The following is a 24,650-nucleotide window of genomic DNA, read 5'->3' as shown; positions in this document are numbered from 1 at the left end:
CCAACTATATCCACCATCCTATCTCTCCATTAAAGGCCCAAAAAGCCAAAACCCAAATCGGGTCTTATTTTAGCGTAATTTCCGTATCGGATATTGGACTGATGGAGTCGATCTACGTCACTGATAAAGAAAGATGGTTTGGCACTTTAAACAGTCTTAACTCACACAGTCTCGTTTTAAAGACATTCAGACTGAACTGTGAGAAGTGTCCACAAATCGTCAACATCAAGACATTCAGACGTTTAGCTCCTTCTATGTGATCTAAAGTACAATTCTTACACGTCAGTTTAAAATTTTGAGTTTGAAAACTTTACAGTTGTTGATGCTTCCTGTTTGTATTTGAAGCCAGCACAATGCAATGCTGGGTTTACTACAACTTTGTGTATCCTTACACATAATACCAACAACAACAATAACACTATTAATTATATTTAAAAAAATCTGATTCAGTATCTTGTCATATGTATCGGAATCGGATCGGAACTGAAAAATAGTGGTATGTGCATCTCTAATGATAACACAGCTGGATAGTATTGTGATAATATTGTGAACATGGTAAACATTACAACGATCAGCGTGATAACTTTGTCACCATTACACAAGCATGTTGACTAGTCTGACATAAGCAATCAGGAGTGGAAGTGACTTAGTATTGTCATACCCATTTTGCAGTTTGGACTTTGCAAAAGCCAATTAGAGTGATGCAAAAATGGGATTTATTTTTATTTTGTCCCTTATGTACGGTCTGGTTTTTAGTTTGACCTTCAGAATAAAACACATTTGGAATATTTATTTTATTGTTGTTCATATTGTAGACTAACTTTCTGATTTGTGATATTTGAATCCCTGAACACACGGTGTGATACCATTTACAGATATGGTTGTGGTTCAGTGAAGCCAGCTGACTGTTCTCTCTAGGTTTTAAGATTCAGATTATCCAGAGATTATCATGACGAATGCTGTTATCATTCAGGATATTTTCACGGAGAAGAATTTGGAATCTTTAATGTCACTAATTATTCTTATTGATTTAAATGTTGAATGATTAATGGTTGACTATTATTGATGAAATAGGAAGTGCAGAAAAAAACAGCAGCTAAATTCAGAAGTACTACATTTTAGTTTAATTATCAGAGTGCATCATATACTCACTATAAAGTTTAGAAAGCAAGTTTATGTCTTAACAGTCAAAACAGTTTCCTAAAATAGCATCTGCTTTAGCCTTTCATTTTTGTTTCTTTTTACACTCTAAAGAGTTTTGTTGTGTCACTGCAGTAACAATATTTTTTATCAAAGAGTTCTGAAAAATAATTGGAATTTTCAGAATTTATTTTGTACTTGTGTACAAGACAAACACACAGATCATTTTAATATGATTTATCCAGAGAACTTTTCTTATTGTCTGGACGTACGTCCCAAGAGGACTGAAGCCAACTCTTTGATGACAGCTGTTTAGATTTTTACCCATTTCTACATCAGCTCAGTGTCTAAACACATCAGTCAAGTTGGCAGTTACAACAAATGACAGAGAACTTTGTGAATAAAAATGATATACTATTATAATATGTCAAAACAGTAGGTGGGGGTGTTACATCTTGCACAGATTCAGACAGTCCTCTGTTTGAGACTGAATGTTTATTTGAATTATTACCATCATAGAGAAGCAAGAGGAGCGTGTGCGTGTTCAGTCCTTTGGCACACTTGACTGAGTGGAGCAGTAAGGTAGTGACAAGCCCCTACACTGACTTGTTCTCCTATCGCAGCTATGAGCCCCTCAAGGGGAGATGAAACATGAAAGCACAAAAGCTAGCTGGCTTTTATTGGAGAGTTAAATTTCATAGTCGCAAAAAAACGTTTGATTATGATATCTAAAATCGGATTTTCTCTATGCAAGGCACTGCTGTTGAAGATATATGTGTAGACTCCATCCATTGTTCATGATAAATGCATATCAGGCATTCTTTTGAGTCTTTCCCATGTTTTGAGTACTTTTCACATTGCATTACCATCACACTAATGCCTGGGAAAGCTACAGCTGAATTAGTAATGAAATGCAATGCTAGCATCAGAGAGAACACAGTAAGCTCTCTGCACAGCACAGCTGCAGCTCTGCTTTCATGGAAGACCTTGTAATAAGGAAGTGATCATCCTTTTCAAAGTATTAAATGATACTCCAATAGCAGTCATTACAGACTTATTAAAACACATGTTGTTCTCTATGTGTTGAGCCTTATAGGATATTTAAAGACATTATATGCCTGGCTTTAAATCCCACACAGCCTTAACACACACACATTGTGCTGTGTGTCTACCCTGCAAGTTTGGAGTCCTTTGGGAAGCTTGGATAATGGTTCACCTCATATATAATTGCATTGTCTAATTATCACCTATGAAGGAATATTGCTATAGACTTAATTTAAATGTATAAGCCGACAGCATTGTTTTAGCTCTTTATCCGGTTTGATTGTCTTGATTTGTCTTTCTCTCACTTCTTTCTCTTACTTGCATTTAAATACATTTCACATGAATCTTCTATTCAGGTAGACCTTTTCATGAAATTCTTTGTCAGATCAGTAACTTCCTCTATGTGGGTTTCCTTGCCAATGTAGTGTAACACCTCTGTGAGTCTACAGTCACATAACATTCCTTTCCCACTGCTGTGCTCCCTCCGGTTGCCAAACTTATAGTAAAATTGTCTCAAGCAATACTGTATTAACCTTTTTCACACAATTTCACATTATGAATTTACAAATAAAGAAGAGAAACTACAAATTCTGCGTTAAGATACATGTTTTCATTTATTCCTGCAGGATAGTAGATCGAATCCAATTTAGAAAGTGTATCAAATTAAACTCGCCGGAGTTTTGCAAATTAAACTCCTTACAATGGTCTTCATGTAACAGAAAATGTCCCAAATCATGCATGTCATTTACATACCTCTACAGTGGGGTCACAAAATAAAGGTGCTCTTAGCTGCTGTGCCACCCAAAGAAACAGAGACATGGAACGATGACTTACCATTAAGTGGTATTGATTCCATAAGTCTAATATCAAGCACTTATATTGTTAGCCATAATTAAGTCCATTTGTTGTAAGAAACATCACGGTAAATTTGACCATTTGGTTGAGAGTAAATATGCAACCAGTAAGCATTAAAACTGCAAGGATTATCCGGGGTCATAAGTTAAAAAAGAAGAGGACCTAAAACTGTACCATGGGGGATTCCAAAGTTTGAGATTCAAGGCTGCTGCACCAAATTGTGGAATCTGAGAGGACACCTCAGAGGAAAACCAGTGAACATGAATCCACGTGGAAGAAGAACAGACAGAGCTAGATCATTAGTATCATATTCTTATTTGTTGACCTCCTTTAGAGCCACATCTCTGCATATATGATCTGTCCATTCAACAGAAATCAAGTTTATCCTGTGTAATTGTGTCTCTGAGTCATGACTCTCTACAATGAGTGAGAAGCTCGAGTCCCGCTGGCTGTGTTGTTGTCAGGTCGTGTTTACATTATGTTTACATCATGTTTACATGGACGGGACAGCCTTGCGTATAAAACAGTTTTAGTCAAGGACTAGAGAAAAGAAGAATAAAAAAACATACTCACTGCTTATTTCAATGTCACGTAACACAACAATGCAGGACACTGGCAATTGCAGCTTGAGCAAAGGACAATTTTGTCCACTGCTTGCACTTATTGGTGTTCAATTATGGTCGTTCTAATTGATAACTCCTTTGTGTAAACGCGAGTGGAGAGGGGTTGGAGGTGTACTGCTGGAGGAGAGAGGAGACTTCAGAATAGTGGAGGTGTGGCCAAACAGCAGTTTGTTTTGGTTTCATGCTAGTGCTCAAGGGGGCGACATCTACTGGATCAAGAAGTCACACATTCTTTTTTAACTGTTGAAAGTGGCTGCAAAAATCTAGAATTGACTGATTTCATTATCTGAATGTGAATAAAATCTTAATAAAACCTCATAAAAGTCTTTAAATGTCCGTCAATGTCACACTAATCAAAACTTTAATGAATTTTATTACTCTAAGTTTTTTACACAAAACAATAAACTTTAGTCTTGTTTGTTAAGACTTTTGCTGCATCATCAAATCCATTTCATATTTTAAAGAAAGGAAACGTGTCTCTTTGGATGTGGTGTGAACGCATATTAAAGCTACAAGCATTTCTCATGCTTAACCCTTATATTCGTCAGAGGAACAATAAATGCTAAGACGGACACAATCTGTCTTGTTGTTAATGCACCGTTTAGTTTTTGTGACCTCCCTCTGCTCTTGGCTTTGTTCCAGGTACCTGTGATGTAAATGTAGAACAGTTTAATTATTTATGGATAATGGCTATTGAGCAGCACTCCTGGTGTGCTCATGTGTTTGTTGGCTGAGTTCTATTTGTAACCATAGATTACAGGCAGTCAAGTCAATGCTTGGTTGGGTGGTATGACATTTTAACTTTAATAATCTTGTGGTGACACACATACCTACATAATTGATGTTTTCTTTATCTATAAAATGTATTTACTACTTTCTTTTCATTTGAATATTTATGTTGATAATAATCATAAAACAATGGTTTACTTTAAAAAAGTTCTTAGTGTAGATTCTAGTTTCATACACTTTGGATTGCTAATTGTGTATTTCTAAAACTTCTCTGTACTTTGCTGACAGAAGCAAGGGAGTCACATAAGAGATTAGAAAATGTGGTGTGCTTCCATTTCTTCATAAGAACATCTCTTTGATCACAACATTGGCGTCACTATACCACACTCGCTGTTATGGGGGTACAATGTAAAAGTCAGGCGTCTCTCAAACAGAACGTAAGGGGTTTGATCCCTAGCGCCTTAGCCACGTTAGCCATGTTGGAAATGCTTTGGGCAAGGCTCTGAACCCTGAGTTGCTCAAGCCGCTGCGTCAACGGGGTGTGAATGTGTATGGTGGACACCTCACAAAGCAGGCTCTGCCATCAGTGTGTGACAGTGAAATGTGTTGTAAAAGTGCTTTAAGTAGTCTGAGGACTAGAAAAGATCTATACAAGCTCAAGTTCATTTACCATATTCCTGTGATAAATGAGGAAAAGAAATATTGGAGCTGTAGTTTCTCTGCGCTTGCCTCTTATGACAATCCAGTTGTGGAAATGGGAGTCATTGGGGTTAGAGAAAGGGACTGTCCCTAAGGCCTGGGCCACTTAGTTTCATTATTAAACCACTCTTTACTGGTCAGTCCACAGGTCTCTAGGCAAAAACGTCTTGTTTGTAATGCAACGTTATATAATGGCCTGCCTGACAGAATGTAATTAGAGAGAGCAGTGCTTTCCTTGGGTTCCACAGGCGGATCCATAGCTAGATCCCTGAAGTCCTGCTCGCTAATGAATCCGCTCCTGCTGGGCTATTGATGGCCACTGTCTTTCTGGAGGACAATTATAAGAAAATACCAGAGGACAGCTGAAATTGCATCATGCATGAGCCAGTGTCATCTGTTTGCAGTCTTTGAAAACAGAGGCGTGAGGTGCTTGATTATGTATAATGACTGAATGAAGTTAATTTACTCATTAGCATGACAGAGTCACATTTCATATCACATCATGATTAAAAATCCTTTCAGCATGATGCTTAAAGTATCATGTGCGGTGTGGCAGAGCACAAGAATGGAGCTGTGTGATGTTTTTGCTTCACACAATAAAGCATCATGCTATATTTAGCTGTGGTCCTCTAAAACACAACATACAATGAAAGAAACAAACACACATTTTAATTATTGTTTCTATCTGTTTTATATAAGAGCTGGTCTATAAGTTATAGACAATTTGTTTCCCTCTTTATTCTCATAAACATGCCTTCCCCGCTGCCATTGTGTGTGTATTTTTTCCTCGTTCTTTTGCTCCTTTGTCACTGAAGTCGCCCTTAAGTATAACCTTTAATTTGTTGCTTTGTCAACATGCTCTTTAGATTAAGAAAGCCGTACCACCCTTAATTTATAGTCTGCAAAATTAAAGCTATGTGACCAAACCTGTCAACCAGTTTGACTGTGTAGAGAAACTGAAGCAATTAGAGCACGTTGCTCAACATTTTGCTCTCTGTGATGCCATTTTTAGGTCTACAGTAACACAACTCGCTTTAATTGGAGTCAAGTTTTTGCTCTGAATTTATGAATCAATCGTATCGAGCCTGGGAGAAGCTCTCAATGTACTGAATATTTGTTTAATTAACAAACATAGAGTATGTTTTCTTAAACATATAAAACGTATGTAAAGAGGAGAAAAGAATTGGACTAATCTTATTATTATTATTATTTTATTTATTTATATTTATTGTAAGTGTTAATATTATTTTTACTCTATTATTATTTATGTTATTATTTCTTGTAGTATTATTGATTTTGCACCAATTTACCTCTTATTATTTAATTTACTTTATTAGTACTGTTTTTAATTGTTGTGTCTTATTGATGGAATTGTCATTGTGGGGGTGGAGTGGCAGGGGGAGGGGGAGGGGTAGGATGGGTGGCTTAATAGGAAACTTGTAGGATGTCATTGTATTGTTATGTGTTCTGAAACCTTATAAAATGGCAATAAAATATGTTTATAAAAAAACAAAAAACATGTGAATAGTCAAGATTAGTAAATGACTTTGCTGCTTATCAAACTGAAGAAATCACCAAACATGGGGTCATTCATTCTTTCGAATCTGTGAACTACATCCCAAATATTGTTGTAGTTGTGACAACCTTCCTAATTACCCTTACAGCACTACAGGAATCTGTTCTTGAGGCGTAACTGATACACTATGTTTCTGAAAGGTAAAACAGATATCCCTGTATCAGCGTCCGCAGCTGAGTGACTTCCTATTCATGTATTGTAGTTGTGTCCCTGCCCTCAGGTCACACTGGAGGCTGGTAAATATCAGTGGGTGTGTCGTAGTGATTGTGTTGTTTACACAGCGGCCAGATGCTCTAGTTAGATAACCAAACAAACAGGCGGAGTGAGGAAGTGCACAACCCAAACTGTGTTGATTCTATGTTAACGGGGCTAAGCGTCTTTCAGATAAGGCTGCACTGTCGGGTGATTGTAGTCATATAGAATTCACCCTGTGTGTTCAAATCCAAGCTGTCTGAACAGCAGCTGCCTCTCTGCACGTTCCTGCATATTGATGTTTATTATGAATCAACAAGGGTGAGGAAGAAAGAAAAATGTAGTTCGATTACAAACTAGTAAGGCGTTGATTCAATTTCAGGACACATATTAACTACAGCCATTTGGCCACATCAAGTGATCACATTATTAATGTGAAGAAAGTATGAATGAAATAAGGAACTTTATGTTATCAGCCCAAGGCCTCGTATGGCAGACTAATCAGTCAACTGCTAATGTGTCAGTTGAATTGATTTATTTGTCCTAGCAAGTAATGAAGCCAATATAGGGCTGTTTCTTTCTCTTTTATTGTAATTCAAAACATATGTTTTTCTCAGATGAAAATGTTGCTCGAATGCTTGTTTTTGTTGCAGGTGCCATACAGAGTCTTTCCAACCAATCAGTGTTTCTTAAAAAAAACATTTGTATCTCTGGAGTCCAACAAAATGTCTTAATGGAATGTTTGCAAATCTTTTTTTAACCAACTTACAAGTCTTCTACTTCCTTCTTATTACCATCCTCTTGTTCATGTTTCTGCTCTCTGTGCACAGGATTATAATGTGAAACCATCGACAGGGCTGTGTTAGATGTTGTGCTAAATGTAGACTGAAGAAACCCTCTCCTAAAACCATATTGTTTGTGCTAATAGTGCTAGCCATACAGATTAGCTTGAAATAAATGTAAATAATAAACAGTAATGATATCACATCTTTGATAAATGTCCATGCTTTTCATGGATGTGGGTCTGTTGATAGAACACATTTTAATAAGTCGGTCATATGTCCACAGGTGCTGCAGATGTACCTGCCATTCTGTGGTATCGCGATCTCCAACGCCCAACTCTTCGCCGCCTCAAGGAAGGAGTATGACAGGAGTCGGGTAAGGCCAGCAGGGTTGACTAGGAGAATATCCCCCACCCACCCACCCACCCATACCTAGGATCAGCATTACTTCCCCCCCGATGCTGACATGGAGGCTGAGTATTGATCAGTATCAGCCCACTTGCTGCCACTGCAGTGGGGATCACAGAGCAGCATGCAGCCCTGCATGGACACTTTCTCTGGATGTGTAGTGGGGGATGGGCCTGTTTCCAGAGCAGGGCCCGGCCCAGGATCTAAATCTCCCAGGGAGTGTTAAGAGATGCACTAATTCATGTCACACATTGATCTGTGATGGAAGAGAACATAATGAGAACACAGCTGAGTGGATAGATGAGAGAAACGAGGAGAGCTCCCTTTACACCGTATGATTTGTATGTGTTTGTGTATTAAATTGGATTGGCACCGTTTAAGATAAAGGGCCTAATTAACTTTTATTGGAGAAACTCATCATGTTATTTCATCCTGGTGGTTTATGGGTTAAGGATTACAGTAAAAAAAAAAAAGAATCAAGCTCTAACAGCTGAGCGAGGCAAAACATCTTTATTGAAAGGTTCTCTGTGTTACCTGCTGACAGATTTCAGTTCAGGTTGTACAGAATAAGTGGCATCTTTTTCCCTCACTGCTGTTCAGGCACTCTTGGAGGTAGTCAATGACCTGTTTGAGGAGCAGACTGACCTGGAGAAGATTGTCAGGAAAATCATGCACCGTGCCCAGACATTGCTAAAGTGTGAGCGCTGCTCTGTTCAGTTGCTGGAGGACATTGAATCACCGGTACTGTTTTTGTCTTTTTCTCCCTCTGCTATCTGTCTGAACATTTGTGTGTTCGTGTGCATTTCATTCTTTCTACCCGCCTCAATTTATTATCCATGAATGCTGTGCAACTTCATGCAATTTTATCCAAAAGCTTTAATGATTTCTCCTTTACCTTTTCAAATGTGTCAGGTGGTGAAGTTCACCAAGTCGTTTGAGCTCCTGTCCCCTAAGTGTAGTGCGGACACAGAAAGCAGGTATGTAAAGTGTTTCTGTAATAGTAATCTGTGTAGCTCTTCGATAACATCTGGCTTGATAAAAGACGTAGCTTTTCTTTCCTTTTTTTCAACTTCTCATACCAGCAACCTTTTCACTAAATAGTCATATTTGCACCATCTGCCCTCGGCTCCACAGCACCTTTATATTCTGTGCCGAGTCTTGTTTGAATTTGTAAAGCTTCCATCAAGGACTAAAAATAAGGGGAGTGTAAAATTGAATATTCTGTAGTGCTGTGGGAGTAATATGCGGATTGTGAATAGAAGGCATACTGTAGGAGCCCCACTTAATTGGGTTTTGCTGCTTCTCTCCACTGCTAGGCACGGCTGAGTGGAGAAACAGAGGCTTAATATTGTGTGGGATGTTTATGGATGAAAACCAACACTGAAAGGAAAGGAAATTATCCCCTGAGTCCTGCACTTGCCATAACTGATATGGTCACTTCAAGGCAGTTGAACAAAAAAAACCAGCAACAGTAATTTAAAAAAATGTATTGTAAGATAAGAAATACAGATAATAAGAAATACAGATAATAAGAAATAAGTAGCAAACAAAGAAATGCTATATAATAAAATAAAATAATTCAAGAAAATTCCAGCTGTTGATTGTTAGAATAAAATGGCACAATTCAGTCAAAGCTGAAAAGACAAACATACAGTATCTATGTGATCACACTGGTCTAACAAAGGCTTCACGTCGTATGAATAACAAGGGCTGCTGCTGTGAGGATTTATGTGTGTAATTAAGTGAATAAATTTGGTGTCAAAAGGCAAGCTAACTAGGATTTCTTATGTGCCTCACAATCTCCAGCTGCCCCAATGGGGAGGATGATGCTGAGTGAGTGTACAGTGCTGTTAGTGTGTCTGTGGCAGCTAAATGACTGACATGAGACGAGGGAGGTGAGAGGGAGCAGGAAAGAAAAAAGGGAGTAATACGCCTTACCATCACACAGATAAGGTTTATTCCCGACTGGGCAGTGGATTTTTTTCACAGCCTCACACAGCTGTATCCATAGATCAAAGGCATTCAAAAGTTCTGACATCGGTGTCTCTCCGTCTTTATTTCTAATCCTGAAAGACAAAGTGAGCCACAGTGAACGTTTACCTTGCAGCAGCAGCTCCCCGCAATAAATATGAATGGGAAGTCTGTGCAGCTATGCAGGTGTTTCTGTGGCTCATTGTGGGGGCGTTTGGCAATGAGGAAGAGAATCGCACAATTAACTTTTCATGGTTCCATAAACTGCAGGAGAAGCTCACTGATACAAACTGTACGAGAAGTTCATTCAGTTGAAGTCCATGTATAAGAGAGTCTACCTGGAGAAATACAAGCTTCACGCTATGACGATAAAACATCTTTAAATTGAATCCAATAACAAATACATGCTCATGATGACAAAATAATCAACTACAGGAGTGTTTGATTTCTTTAAGGTTCAACCCCCTCCCCCCCCAAAAAAACAAGAGTGGACAAATTAGGCCCAGTGCTGTTTCTCCTGCTCTGTTACTTTTATCTTCTTTTCTTTTCTAACCCTAGTTTCAAAGACAGTATGGAGAAATCCTCCTACTCAGACTGGCTCATCAACAACAGCATTGCAGAGCTGGTTGCATCCACAGGACTCCCCGTGAACATCAGTGATGCCTATCAGGATCCTCGCTTTGATGCTGAGGTAAACACACAGTAAATAACCCTTCAACTTCTCCATGTGAAAGGATCTCTGATTAAGAAAACCGGTATGACAGCAGTATATCTACTGTTTAGTGTGTAGTCATGGGCATTTAAACCCTCTGCTAGAAGTTCACATGTTAATGTCACTTGCGAGTCAATGAAGTCACATGGGATTCATTAAGGACTGTGATAGCACCAGGGGAGTGATGTCAGCATGTTATTTAATAAGGACATTTTTTTGATGAGGAGACATGGTTTCAGACAAATCTAGAGGAGACTCTGGATGTCAGTCTTTAGCCGTAGCTCCTCCTGAGCTATTTATCAGTTTATGTTGCTGTGTGTACATTACATTCTAGGTGGTCTCATGACAGTAGCACTAATTAATTGGATCTTAAGCTCTAATGACCTAAGGACTGGTCGTCTGATGATTGCACAAGGATTCAAATTGAGATTGTCTTTAGGACCACACATTCCTTTTTAAACACCCAACGTCACTTTTTTTTCAACCATATTTTTCTATCTGTCAATTGTTCTGTTGGATAAAAGGCCCATGAAGTGACACCTGCAGCAGCAGCAGAAGCAGGAGGTGCTGATGCTGCTTAGATCCAAACAGAATCCCTCAGCAGCTAGCGTGGCAGTCAACTGCATCGATCTGCACGCTGTGAAAGTTCTGTTTGGAGAGCTTTTAAAGGCTCTCACTGAAGTTAAGGGTACTTACTTTAAGCTGCGTTTGGTTCTTACATCTTGTGTAGCCTCTTTATTAGAGGTGAAGCATGTACTTATCTATTCTTCTCTAAATAAAATACAGGTGGTTTAGAATGAGCACAACTTTGATTTGAGTATTGAACTGGCAGAAGAGAAAAAATAAGTGAGGAGAGACCAAAACATTATGTTATTTTTTGACTAATTGGGCAGATATGTTCTTTATTATTGATTATTTGTTCACTCAGTAATATGTCAGAAAAAATTGTTTAAGTCCATTGTAATATTCTGAAGCATAAGGTGTTTTTTTGTTGATGTAAACATTTGAGGTTTAAGTTTTATAAGACATGATTCTTGTCAATATGCTTATCCTCTCTTCATACCATACTTAAACTCTCACTCGTTTCAGGCAGACCAGTTCTCGGACTTCCACATCCGCTCTGTACTTTGTGTGCCCATATGGAACAGCAACCACCAAATCATTGGTAAGTTCACAAACAGAGCTTCATTTTCTCTGATAGTATGTGATATACCAGTGCATGTGTTTATAAAATTTTATTTAAGTTAGACAAATATAAATATATGTAAATGTTTTTTTCTGGCATTTATCTTTGTTGGACAGGACAGCTAAAGAAAGACAGGAAATGTGGGGAGGAGAGAGTGGGGGTAGACATGCATCAAAAAAACAAGTCCAGGGGCCTCATGTATAAACGGTGTGTGCGCACTAAAATGTTGAGTACGCTGTGTGCATGCGTCAGGATGTATAAAAATCAGCGTGATGTGAGAATGTACGTACCCTGCCGCAAATTCTTAGTTCCACTTGTTTAACTCGCCAGATGAGCCATAATACATCTGCCACTCAATTAACTGAACACTTTTAACGTTCTGTAAACGTTTTGCGATAACATTCTGAAAACAATTTGTGATAACATTCTGAAAATGTTCAGCGATAACGTTCTAAAGACGTTTGTCGATAACATTCAGATAATGTTTGGCAATAACGTTCTGTAAACGTTTTGCGATAACGTTCTGAAAACTTTTTACGATAACGTTCTGAAAATGTTCGGTGATAACTTTCTGACGACGTTTGTCGATAACATTCTGATAACGTTTGGGCATAATGTTCTGTAAACGTTTTGCGATAACATTCTGAAAACAATTTGGGATAACGTTCTGAAAATGTTTTGCGATGATGTTCTAAAGACGTTTTGCGATAACGTTCTAAATAATAAATAGATAATGTTCTAAAAACGTTTGCCTATACCATTCTGAAAACGTTTTGCGATAACGTTCTGAAGACATTTGTCGATAACATTCTGTAAACGTTTGGGGATGATGTTTTGAAAACATTCTGAAAACGTTTGGCGATAACATTCTAAAAATGTTTGGAGATAACGTTCTGAAAACTTTTCGCAATAACATTCTAAAAATGTTTTGCGATAACATTTTGAAAATGTTCGGCGATAACGTTCTGAAGACGTTTGTCGATAACGTTCTGATAACGTTTGGCGATAATGTTTGGGAATAATGTTCTGAAAAGGTTTGGGGATAACGTTCTGAAAAGGTTTGGGGATAACGTTCTGGAAACGTTTAGCGATAAAGTTCTAAAAATCTTTCCCGATAACGTTCTGAAGACATTTCTCAATAACGTTCTGAAAACGTTTGGAGATAACGTTCTGTAAACGTTAGGCAATAACGTTCTGGAAACGTTTGGCGATAAAGTTCTAAATAATAAATAGATAATGTTCTAAAAACGTTTGCCTATAACATTCTGAAAATATTTTGCGATAATATTCTGAGAATGTTTTCCGATAACGTTCGGAAGATGTTTGTCGATAACGTTCTGAAGACGTTTGTCGATAACGTTCTGTAAATGTTTGGGGAGAACGTTTTGAAAACGTTCTGAAAACGTTTGGGGATAACGTTCTGAAACCTTTTCGCGATAACGTTCTGAAAATGATTTGTAAATGTTCGGCGATAACGTTCTGAAGACGTTTCTCGATAACGTTCAGATAACGTTTGGCGATAACGTTCTGGAAACGTTTGGAAATAAGGTTCTGACAACCTTTTGCGATAACATTCTGAGGTTTTTTTACGATAATATTCTGAAAATGTTTTGCGATAACGTTCTGAAGACGTTTGTCGATAATGTTCTTTAAACGTTTGGGGATAACGTTCTTAAAGGGTTAGCAAATAACGTTCTGAAAACGTTTGGGAATAACGCTCTGAAAAGGTTTGGGGATAACGTTCTGGAAACGTTTGGCTATAACGTTCTAAAAATGTTTCCCGATAACATTCTGAAGACGTTTGTCAATAACGTTCTGAAAAGGTTTGGGGATAACGTTCTGTAAACGTTTTGTGATAACGTTCTGAAAATGTTCGGCGATAACTTTCTGAAGACGTTTCTCGATAACGTTCTGATAACGTTTGGGGATAACGTTCTGTAAACGTTTTGCGATAACATTCTGAAAACAATTTGCGATAACATTCTGAAAATGCTTTGCGATAACGTTCTGAAGACGTTTTATGATAACGCTCTAAATAATAAATAGATAATGTTCTAAAAACGTTTGCCTATACCATTCTGAAAACGTTTTGCAATAATATTCTGAAAATGTTTGAAGACGTTTGTTGATAACGTTCTGAAAACATTTGGCGATAACGTTCTAAAAACGTTTGGGCATAACGTTCTGAAAAGGTTTGGGGATAACGTTCTGAAAACATTTGGCGATAACGTTCTGATAACGTTTGGGGATAACGTTCTGAAAATATTTGGGGATAACGTTCTGTAAACGTTTTGTGATAACGTTCTAAAAACGTCTGGCGATAACGTTCTAAAATTTTTTGGGGATAACATTCTGAAAACTTTTTGCGATAACGTTATAAAAATGTTTTGCGATAACGTTTTGAAAATGTTCGGCGATAACGTTCTGAAGATGTTAGTCGATAACGTTCTGATAACGTTTGGTAATAACGTTTGGGAATAACGTTCTGAAAAGGTTTGGGGATAATGTTCTTAAAAGGTTTGGGGATAACGTTCTGGAAACGTTTGGCGATAAAGTTCTAAAAATGTTTTCCGATAACGTTCTGAAGACGTTTGTCAATAATGTTCTGAAAACATTTGGGGATAATGTTCTAAAAACGTTTGCCTATAACATTCTGAAAACGTTTTGCAATAATATTCTGAAAATATTTTAGGATAACGCTCTGAAGACGTTTGTCAATAACGTTCTGTAAACGTTTGAGGATAACGTTTTGAAAATGTTCTGAAAACGTTTGGTGATAATGTTCTAAAAACGTTTGGGGATAACGTTCTGAAAAGGTTTGGGGATAATGTTCTTAAAAGGTTTGGGGATAACGTTCTGGAAACGTTTGGCGATAAAGTTCTAAAAATGTTTCCCGATAACGTTCTGAAGACGTTTGTCAATAATGTTCTGAAAAGGTATGGGGATAACGTTCTGTAAACGTTTTGTGATAATGTTCTGTAAACGTTTTGTGATAACGTTCTGATAACGTTTGGCAATAACGTTCTGTAAATGTTTGGCGATAAAGTTCTAAAAATGTTTCCCAATAACGTTCTGAAAACGTTTTGCAATAACATTCTGATAACGCTTGCCGATAACAGTTTGAAAATGTTCGGCGATAACGTTCTGAAGACATTTGTCGATAACGTTCTGATAATGTTTGGCGATAATGTTTGGGAATAACGTTCTGAAAAGGTTTGGGGATAACGTTCTGGAAATGTTTCCCGATAACGTTTTGAAGACGTTTGTCAATAACGTTCTGAAAACGTTTGGGGATAACGTTCTGTAAACGTTTGCGATAACGTTCTGGAAACGTTTGGCGATAAAGTTCTAAATAATAAATAGATAATGTTCTGAAAACGTTTGCCTATAACATTCTGAAAACGTTTTCGCGATAATATTCTGAAAATATTTTCCGATAACGTTCTGAAGACGTTTGTCGATAACGTTCTATAAACGTTTGAGGATAACGTTTAGAAAACATTCTGAAAACGTTTGGCGATAACGTTCTAAAAACGTTTGGGGATAACGTTCTGAAAACATTTGGTGATAACGTTCTGATAACGTTTGGGGATAACGTTCTGGAAACGTTTGGCTATAACGTTCTAAAAATGTTTCCCGATAACATTCTGAAGACGTTTGTCAATAACGTTCTGAAAAGGTTTGGGGATAACGTTCTGATACGTTTGGCAATAACGTTCTGATACGTTTGGCAATAACGTTCTGATAACGTTTGGCAATAATGTTTTGAAAATGTTTGGCGATAACGTTCTGAAGAAGTTTGTTGATAACATTCTGATAACGTTTGCCGATAACGTTCTGGAATTGTTTGGGAATAACGTTCTGAAAATGTTTGGGGATAACGTTCAGGAAACGTTTGCCGATAAAGTTTTTAAAATGTTTCCCGATAACGTTCTGAAGACGTTTGTCAATAACATTCTGAAAACGTTCGGGGATAACATTCTGTAAACGTTTGGCGATAACGTTCTGGAAACATTTTGCAATAATATTCTGAAAATGTTTTCCGATAACGTTCTGGAAACGTTTGGGAATAATGTTCTGAAAAGGTTTGGGGATAACGTTCTGGAAATGTTTGGCGATAAAGTTCTAAAAATGTTTTCCGATAACGTTCTGAAGACGTTTGTGACAAACGTTCTGAAAAGGTTTGGGGACAACGTTCTGTCAACGTTTTGCGATAACATTCTGACAACGTTTTGCGATAACGTTCTGAAAATGTTTCGCGATAACGTTCTGAAAACATTTTGCGAAAACGTTCTGAAGACGTTTTGCGATAAAGTTCTGGAAACGTGCCGCGATAACTTTCTGAAAAGAAGTGGAATTATGTGTCAATGTTGATGTCAGACAATGATGTCGCTTCATTAGGCCTTGTTTCTGGTCAGCATTATCGTTTATCCCAAATATCTTGGAGGTTGCAGTTTTGTCTGGGGTTTTTTACACAGCAAACACACTAGAGCAATTTCTTTATGGACCATGCTTTGTAAACACAGGGGTTGTTGTGTTGAAATAAGGAAATTCCCTTTAAAATAAGTTGGCACAAAGTTGAAAGAACACATCTACCTTAACATCTCTGATCATCAACAATAATGATATCTTCAAGTAAGCAATAAAACACTTAAGTTTTAACAATGTCAAAGGAGGACAAAACTAGAAGACTGATGTGTCCACATACTTTCCAACATATATTTAGTTTATGGATCAGATATGCAGATTAGAAGTTCTAACATCATGCAGCCCACATGTAAGTTTCATATGGACAATAATGCAGAGGAGAGCTGAGGCTGCATCTGTGTGTTTTTCTGCGTGCTGCATCATAACTCCACACTTAGAGATGGAGTTCCCTGTTTCTGGCTGTGTGCTATGTGATTGTGAATCAGCCCCGGGCCCCAACACCACACTGACACTCTGATAAATCATTGATCTTTCCTCTGGTTTTTAGTGCTGGATATTGCAGGGAGGAGCAACGATAGCAGCTCCATTTGGTCCACTGAGATCTGACGCAGGAAGTCATTAGTTTTATTCGAGTGCAAAGTGATCAGCATTTCTATTGCAGATGGATGGTTAAGACCTGTGTGTGTGTGTGTGTGTGTGTGTGTGTGTGTGTGTGTGTGTGTGTGTGTGTGTGTGTGTCTGTAGGAAGGAAGAGGAAGAAGAACAGAGAGTAAGGGGAGAGAGAAATGTGTGTGGGTGGCACCTGAGGATCAGGAGTGGAAAACTATTATCCAAACAAAGCGAGATGAAATTCTCAAGTCAAGGATGCATTAAGTCAGCATGAATGTCCTTTTGTCATTTTCCAAGGTTACAGACATCTCTGTCAAGATGTAGCCTAAGAAATCATGGTGTGACAACAATGGTTATGAGGTTTAATGCTAGCACATCCTCTTTCAATACACCATCAATCTTGCTTTGCAAGATAACCGGTGTACAACGTGTTTTAAGAATGACTATTTATGAAATGATTTAGCTGTATAAAATATTGGCTTTGCTTGCATGCTTGCAATCTATTTTTAGAAATTTATGATGTGGGTGTTAATTCAGAGAAAGGTGGCTTAAACTTGAGCAAACTTTAGTATCATTACTCAAAATTGAGTATGTGTTGGATCGCCCGTAGCATAGTGTTTGGTGCGCGGGCCCCGGCTTAGTTAGTCCTCCAAGCGGACAGCCCGGGTTTGAATCCAGCCCACGGCTTCTTTCCCGCACGTTATTCCCCACTCTCTCTCTCTCTCTCTCTCTCTCTCTCTCTCCCTCCTTGATTTCTAAAGCATAAAAAATAAATCTTAAAAAAAAAAATAATGCTGTCAGAGCGACCTCTTTGCTCTTTAACAAAAAATTTCATTTTTGCGAGTGTTAGCCTGACAACATGTGAATGTGATCCTTAAACTACTATTTACAGCCCTGTGATTGAGTAGCTGGCTGTCTGAGGTGTACCTGATGTTTAAATGGAGGGAGGGTTGGAGGGGGAAATGTGAATGCAGCTGGCTTTGACTGTAATCTTTGTAAATGAGGCATCATATATTATGTGACAATATGTTTCTGACCTACAGTGCCAAATTTGACTTCTCTTAAAGTTCTACCACCTCACAATTCATAATGAATCATATTAAATGTAATGTAATCTACGAATGGGGTCATGTATCTTAAAACTGACAGGGCATTAATATGAGGTTCTTGTGAAAGTGGATAGTAATTTAGTCATACAAGTTATATCAACTGGGTTTATATCGATAATAAATGTTTAATTTACCTTAAATTAAGTAAAATAGTCAAATCAGATTACCTAAAGAAACTACAGTAATAATGGAGCTGTATACTAAAGTAATATTTTCTTTCATATTTCTGGGAATCGTAAACAAAAACACTTTTTACAACAAGTTTTTGCTTTTTGACATTTGGAATATGGTAGTTAAAGGAACAATATGTCTCCTGAATTAAATCATAAAATGACCTTTCTGTATCATCAGACATTGTGATATGTTGAAGGACTGGCTTATATGAGAACAATGCAGCAGCCCGTATGTCCTCCTTCAAAGCCTATTTAGGGTCCTTTTTTCTTTTTTTGACCAGAGAAGTAGGCGGTTTTAAGGCACCCCTATGCTGCCGTTTTGGCCCGCTCCCCTCAGTTTGCCAGGCAAACAACAAACCAACAGCGATGAAAGCGGGCAATCTAACTGCTATTTAACTCTAAAAATCCTCGTCATTTTTCTAACAACTACCACGACCAGAAACGTGGCAAAACTAGGATAAATATTGGAGATGCTTTTGAAAAAATGGAGAGAGGTTAGAGTTGACCAATGCAGAGCAGGCTAAACACTGAAGCTCCAGTGTCCGCGACATGGCAACCTGCATGCAGCTCGACTCTAGAGAGGAGGGGGCGGGGGGGAGACAGCTCTCTACAATGTTTAGAATTTGAACTGCAGTATTCATTTCAAACACCAGGTGTCAGAGTTACATATTGCTCCTTTAAAGTTCATGATGTGACCACACAGGGACACCCCCCCCCCATGTGTTGTTTAATTGCTTTTTAAAAATAATTTCTAAGGGACAATAAGGTCAGTCTCTTTAAATTAAATGTTTATGCTTTATCAACGTAGTTTTGCTCTGTTTTTAATTACATGATGAGTGAAGTCATCTAAATAGGCAACACTGCTGTCAAATAAAGAAAGGCTTCACTCCTGCTGCAACAGTGTGGACAACAACCGGATAAGATAGCGTTAATTAAAAGCTCATTCACTAGTGCTACATTTTTGGTTATTTTGTGTAACCATGCATGTATACACATTTTTTTTTAAATTTACCCAATAGATATCACTAAATATAATATCTGGATGAACTGCTATTTCTTGTGTCTTGTGCCTAATTTACATGAATAATGGATGCTTTTCAGTTGGCAGGGAATGTGTGGGTTTGATCCTCTTTTAATTACAGGTTATGTGGAGCCTCGCTAATATCAAGCTTAAAAACATTCATCTTTATTGAGAGCATCAACTGACTTTGTGTAACAGGTGTTGCCCAAGTGCTGAACAGGCTGGATGGGAAACCATTCGACGACGCAGACCAGCGTCTCTTTGAGGTGCTACACTTCATTCTTTGTCTCTTTCTGCATTTCCCCTCTGGGATTACTCAAGTATAACATTTTAAAAAAGAAAATTAAATAAAAAAAAAAAAAATTCTGTATTTTTCAAACGATGCCTTAAAGTGTAATGTTGTTATTGAGAACGTCTGTTTTTTTTCTACTTATTTTAGGCATTTGTGATCTTCTGTGGGCTCGGCATCAACAACACCATCATGTACGACCAGGTGAAGAAGTCTTGGGCCAAGCAGTCTGTAGCTTTAGATGTAAGCACAAAACGTTTGATTTCATGCTTTAGCTACAACTTGGAAATGTTTTCAAAGCGTTGATTTGTGCTCTGCTTTACTTTCTTTATGCTCCTCTCCTCATTCCCTCCTTCAGATATGTTTTCCCCTCTGCGTCCTCTCCGTTCTTCCCATTAGCTATAATTGTGCCTTCATTTTAATTTTTAGTCAACATATGTTCTGTGCTGAAACATTTACCCAGAAGTCAGTGGAATTCACCACTGCTGCCTGGCAAATATACAAACTCTTCTTACTTCCTCTCTCTCAGTGGTCTGTGTGCTTGGCTCCGTTTTTTTCTCTCATTTTTTTAAACTCATATTTCCACAAGAATCTACGCATGAAAAAAAAAATGCTGATCTCTCTTTGCAGATAACCTTCTCACAAAGGTTTTATTGAGAATTAATGAGAGGCAGTGAAAAGCAATCCCTCATCTGCCCTGCAGTATGCAGCCATTCAGCACAAGTCAGCCTTTACAGTTTGTCCTTAGATTACAATGGGGATCTTTCAGGTGCATTATAGTAGTTAGGACGGCTCTTTTTCACAACAGGGGAAGCAGAGAAGAGAGATAGAGAGAGAGAGCGTTTAAAGGAGGGGAACAGAATTAACTCATATGTAGATGCATTGCTTCTGGCAGCACTGAATAAACATGAGCATTTATGATCAAATAAGCAGCTGCAGGTCTGTGTGAGGTATTTCTCTCAGGAAATGAAGGGAACATGGCGATGGAATCAGGGCTGACATCGCTGCTCTTGTAGACTGTTCTAGAGACCAGGGTCGACTTGCTCATAAAGAAGATGATCCAGCGTATCCCTGTAAAGGTTGTGTGCACTATTTTCCAGCCACAGCCAAAGTTTTTCTTTTGCTCGAGACTTGGAGGTTATTTTAATGGTTTAAAATACACATTGCATGACTTTATGTAATTATTTTGCAGGTGCTGTCTTACCATGCCACTTGTTCCAAGACGGAAGTTGATAAATTCAAGGTAACACATAATCAGTTTTCATTATTAAAGGTTTCGATTATCTTTTTTTTTCTGTCAATACAAACCAGAGGTTAAATTTTTTCAAATACTTTGCTCAACAGAGACATTGAAGTTAACTCACATAAAACATTGCAATTTGAGTCAGAGACTGGTATACTTATAAGTGACCCAAATAAATTAAACAATAGAGTTCAGTTGTGTCTTTACTTCTGTAGACATTTGACAATCAAAATCATCTTTTACAGACTGAGATAAAAAAGTATTTTATGGGGCTGAAACGTCGATTCTTTTGTCAAAACAGTTGATACCATCAAATACATTTTTTTCCTAAGTTTCCTAAAATAACACAAAACATGGAGCTCTATTTGTCCAATCAGATTACAGCAAACCAACATATTGCTACATTGTGAAAATTCTTAAGCAACATACAATCATTCACAAATATTGTAACGATATGCAACAGACGCTTTCCCGTCAAAAGTTGTATTTCCTGAATTTTGAACCCTCGACAAGCAAACTGCTCCAAATGAATAGAGATTTCTCCCTGTGTGACCAAAAACTGATCAAGTGTATTCTCTTGGGCTGTAGACCTCCCCTATTAAAGCATGGCTAAAAGTAATCAATAAACCCCAGTATTGCCCTGGGTGAAATGTCCTCTTATGATAAGAAAGGACGAATAACTTAAAGTAAACATCATGTTATGGTTGTTTTTGCCTAAATATAAAAGATATTGTGTAAATGGATGAAGTAATTTCTTACCATACCTCACCTACTTTAACAAATCCTCATACCACCATGCAAACATTCTCAATTTGTGATCATCAGGTTTGCTCTGGTGGTGCATGTAATTGCCATGATCAATTTTTTTTTATTGTTTTCCACTTTTTTCAATGCAATGCATAGGCTTTATACTGAGTTCAATTAAGACATATTAGAGAAAATCAAAGATATTAAAGGCTCATTGTTATGAGTGTTATGGGAAGAAAAACTTGACTTAAAATGAATTAGTTTTGCCCATGAGCTACATCATTGAGATATATAATCTCATCTAATGAAGTAACAATGTCTCACTATCTTAAATGGGGGAAAAAAGACTATGGCAATAGAAAGTAGTTATTGGCTTTCTGACTTCAAGATTTCATTCTCCAGTTCTTGCAAAGAGCTGTGGGGTAGCATACATCGAGGCTGAGAATTCCACAATGAAAATAAACTAATTGTGATATTTGGAGTAAATTATTCCAATCAATAGGCCATTATTCTCTATGCATTATTTATAAAGATGGAAAAATCAAAATATCTACATTTTTAATTGGCATGACATTTCTGAAATATAGATATGACCTATTTTCCTGCACTTTCATGTGGAGGATTTTCCCCTGTGGCCATTACTGCAGAGTAGGATCCCGGCTTTCCAGCGTGCTGGTGTGATCCTTCAGCCTCCCAATCCACCAGCTGCCTGCCTCCTTCCTTACACCCCCCCCCCCCCCCCCCCCCCCACACACACACACACACACACACACACTTTCTTTCATAACTACTCAACATATGAAGCCTAATGGAGGACTGGGATTCAACCAGAGTGCAAAACAAACCTGGCTGACATTTAGTAACCTGCGGATGTGAATTAAGAGAGAGCAGAGTACCAGCTGACCTGACAGGGAAAACGTGGAGCTCTGATGGCCCGATAGAGAAGTGAGAGAGAAACACTGACACAGATCTGTAAGAGAGCTTCAACTTGTTGGAATGAGATGCAGGTTAGAAAGCGTGAAATAGTCGAGTTATGAATGCAGAGGAAGAGGCAGAAGAGACGTGTGCTCGTTAGATCACTTTGTACACTTTGAACATAGAAGACACAGAAGCTTCAGGATGCATTTGGTTAATTGTAACCACATATGTCTTCCACGTTTTGTTTGAATAATATAAAAAAGGGCAGTGGATGATTACTGTTGCACAGATAGGTTTATCAATGAGATCAGAAAGTAAACAATCCTCCGCTAAGCTCCCTCATTAATCTTAACCCTCTTAGTCCTCAGAGTCTTAATTAGCATATCTCCATGTTTCCATGTATCATCTGAAAATGGCACAGCGTCCCCTGACCTCTTAATCCTCCCATGCTCTCTGACCTCATATTCTCGTTCCTAATGAATGTTTCCTCTCACACCCCTGAAACAGGCTGCTAACATCCCTCTGGTTTGCGAGCTGGGCATCGACATGCTCTCCTTTGACGATTTCTCTCTGGACGTCGACGCCATGATAACGGCCGCTCTGAGGATGTTCATGGAGTTAGGAATGGTGCAGAAATTTAAGATTGACTATGAGGTGCGAGCTCTCACTTCGTCGTCTATTTTAATTCAATATATGACTGAATTTACCCAGAAGCCTGTTCCTTTTAGAAGCACAGTGCTGACATATCCTCATGACGACCGCTGACCCGTGTGCTCATTCGTCTCTCTGTCTTCCCCTGCAGACGTTGTGCAGATGGTTGCTGACTGTCAGGAAAAACTACAGAATGGTTCTCTATCACAACTGGAGACATGCCTTCAATGTCTGCCAGTGCATGTTTGCCATGCTAACGGTAGGTATCGTGCTGCTGTAACTAAAAGATCTTATTTCAGTCAGAGACACTGTGGAATAAGAAAACATTCATACTCTTAGATAACTTACTTTACTTCTGTAAAGGTACTTGTTGCATAGATACTTTAACAACTAGGTTCCATAGTTTTACATTTAAATGAAAATCTGTTTTGTTCAAGACCTTGAAGAACAAGTTCACTGAGTGTTTGTTAAGCCTTTAATGTCCAGATAAATCTCTCCATATGTCACAGCATCGTGTAGTTTTAGATTCTGTTGTTGCAGCAATATTTGACCACTGGTACACCGGTAATGATTCTTATCACCCAGCACTGATATGAGCTGAAGATGGGAGCAACAGGAGTAGTATAGAGCGTGAGGAATAAAAAACACAGGGATTGGCAGCAGGGACAAACAAGGATAACCATTTGTGTGCTCAGTTTGGTAGAGGACATTTGTCTTAAGCTTGTATGTTCTCACTAAAGTTAAGAATTAAAACAAAGATCCCCACACTGTATTAAATGCTCCCAGCAATTTTAATTTCAAAAGTAACGTTTGGGATCTCACAGCTCTTCTTCAGGCATGGTCAAGTTATGTTCTCGCTGCCACACAGGGAAGAGAAAAGTAACACACAACCAGTTTAAGAGATGGACTGTAAGGTTTTTTATTATGGCATTATGAGATCAGAAAAAGTGACACATTTTAGGTTATGATGACAGCATTGTTCTCCTGTATGGATACTCTGCTGAAACTCTTAGCTCTTTTAAATTGAGGTTGAAGACACATCTGTTTACAGCTGCCATTAAACAGCTTTAATAAGATTTTAAACTTTTACTCTGCAGTCTGCACTGTAATTATTATTATTATTTTTTAACTATAATTTATTTTAATTTTAATTTTTAATTTTTAATTAATTTATTATTTCTTTTATTTTAATTTTAATTTTTAATTTTTTTAATTTTTTAATTTTTTAAATCAATTTCATTTAAATTATTTTAATTTGAACATATTTTCAGATGTAATAATTTCAGTGATTTCTAAATGTTCTATTTTAATGTTTCTTTTCTTTTCTCTGTCATGATGCTTCTGATGTCTTGTGTGAAGCACTTTGAATTGCCTTGTTGTTGAAATGTGCTATAGAAATAAACTTGCCTTGCCTTGGTTAGAAAGTTTGTACATGACAAGATTCTGTAAGCTATGTCCAAACAGCTGAGATTCATTTAATGCCTCGTTGCGATACTTACTAAACACACAGCCAATTCTGTGCAGAGTCAAACCAGCAACATTTGT

The 24,650-nt window shown here is 37.8% G+C and overlaps 1 protein-coding gene across 1 annotated transcript in view; it reads left to right on the top strand.

Moving 5' to 3' along the window:
* Window positions 1-24,650, top strand: part of pde11a (phosphodiesterase 11a) — a 44,412-nt gene that overhangs the window by 2,467 nt on the left and 17,295 nt on the right. Inside the window, exons 3-12 of the mRNA XM_020634505.3 lie at window positions 7,927-8,016; window positions 8,649-8,789; window positions 8,961-9,025; window positions 10,578-10,710; window positions 11,821-11,896; window positions 19,456-19,523; window positions 19,697-19,789; window positions 20,739-20,789; window positions 22,962-23,108; window positions 23,257-23,364. Coding sequence (XP_020490161.1) covers window positions 7,927-8,016; window positions 8,649-8,789; window positions 8,961-9,025; window positions 10,578-10,710; window positions 11,821-11,896; window positions 19,456-19,523; window positions 19,697-19,789; window positions 20,739-20,789; window positions 22,962-23,108; window positions 23,257-23,364 — 972 coding nt within the window. The remainder of the gene's footprint in view (window positions 1-7,926; window positions 8,017-8,648; window positions 8,790-8,960; window positions 9,026-10,577; window positions 10,711-11,820; window positions 11,897-19,455; window positions 19,524-19,696; window positions 19,790-20,738; window positions 20,790-22,961; window positions 23,109-23,256; window positions 23,365-24,650) is intronic.

The sequence above is a fragment of the Labrus bergylta genome, chromosome 13 (genome assembly GCF_963930695.1).
Source record: "Labrus bergylta chromosome 13, fLabBer1.1, whole genome shotgun sequence".
NCBI classification, from domain to species: Eukaryota; Metazoa; Chordata; class Actinopteri; order Labriformes; family Labridae; genus Labrus; species Labrus bergylta.
The sequence above is the reverse complement of the archived record's forward strand: the minus strand, read 5'-3'. Positions and strand labels throughout refer to the sequence as shown.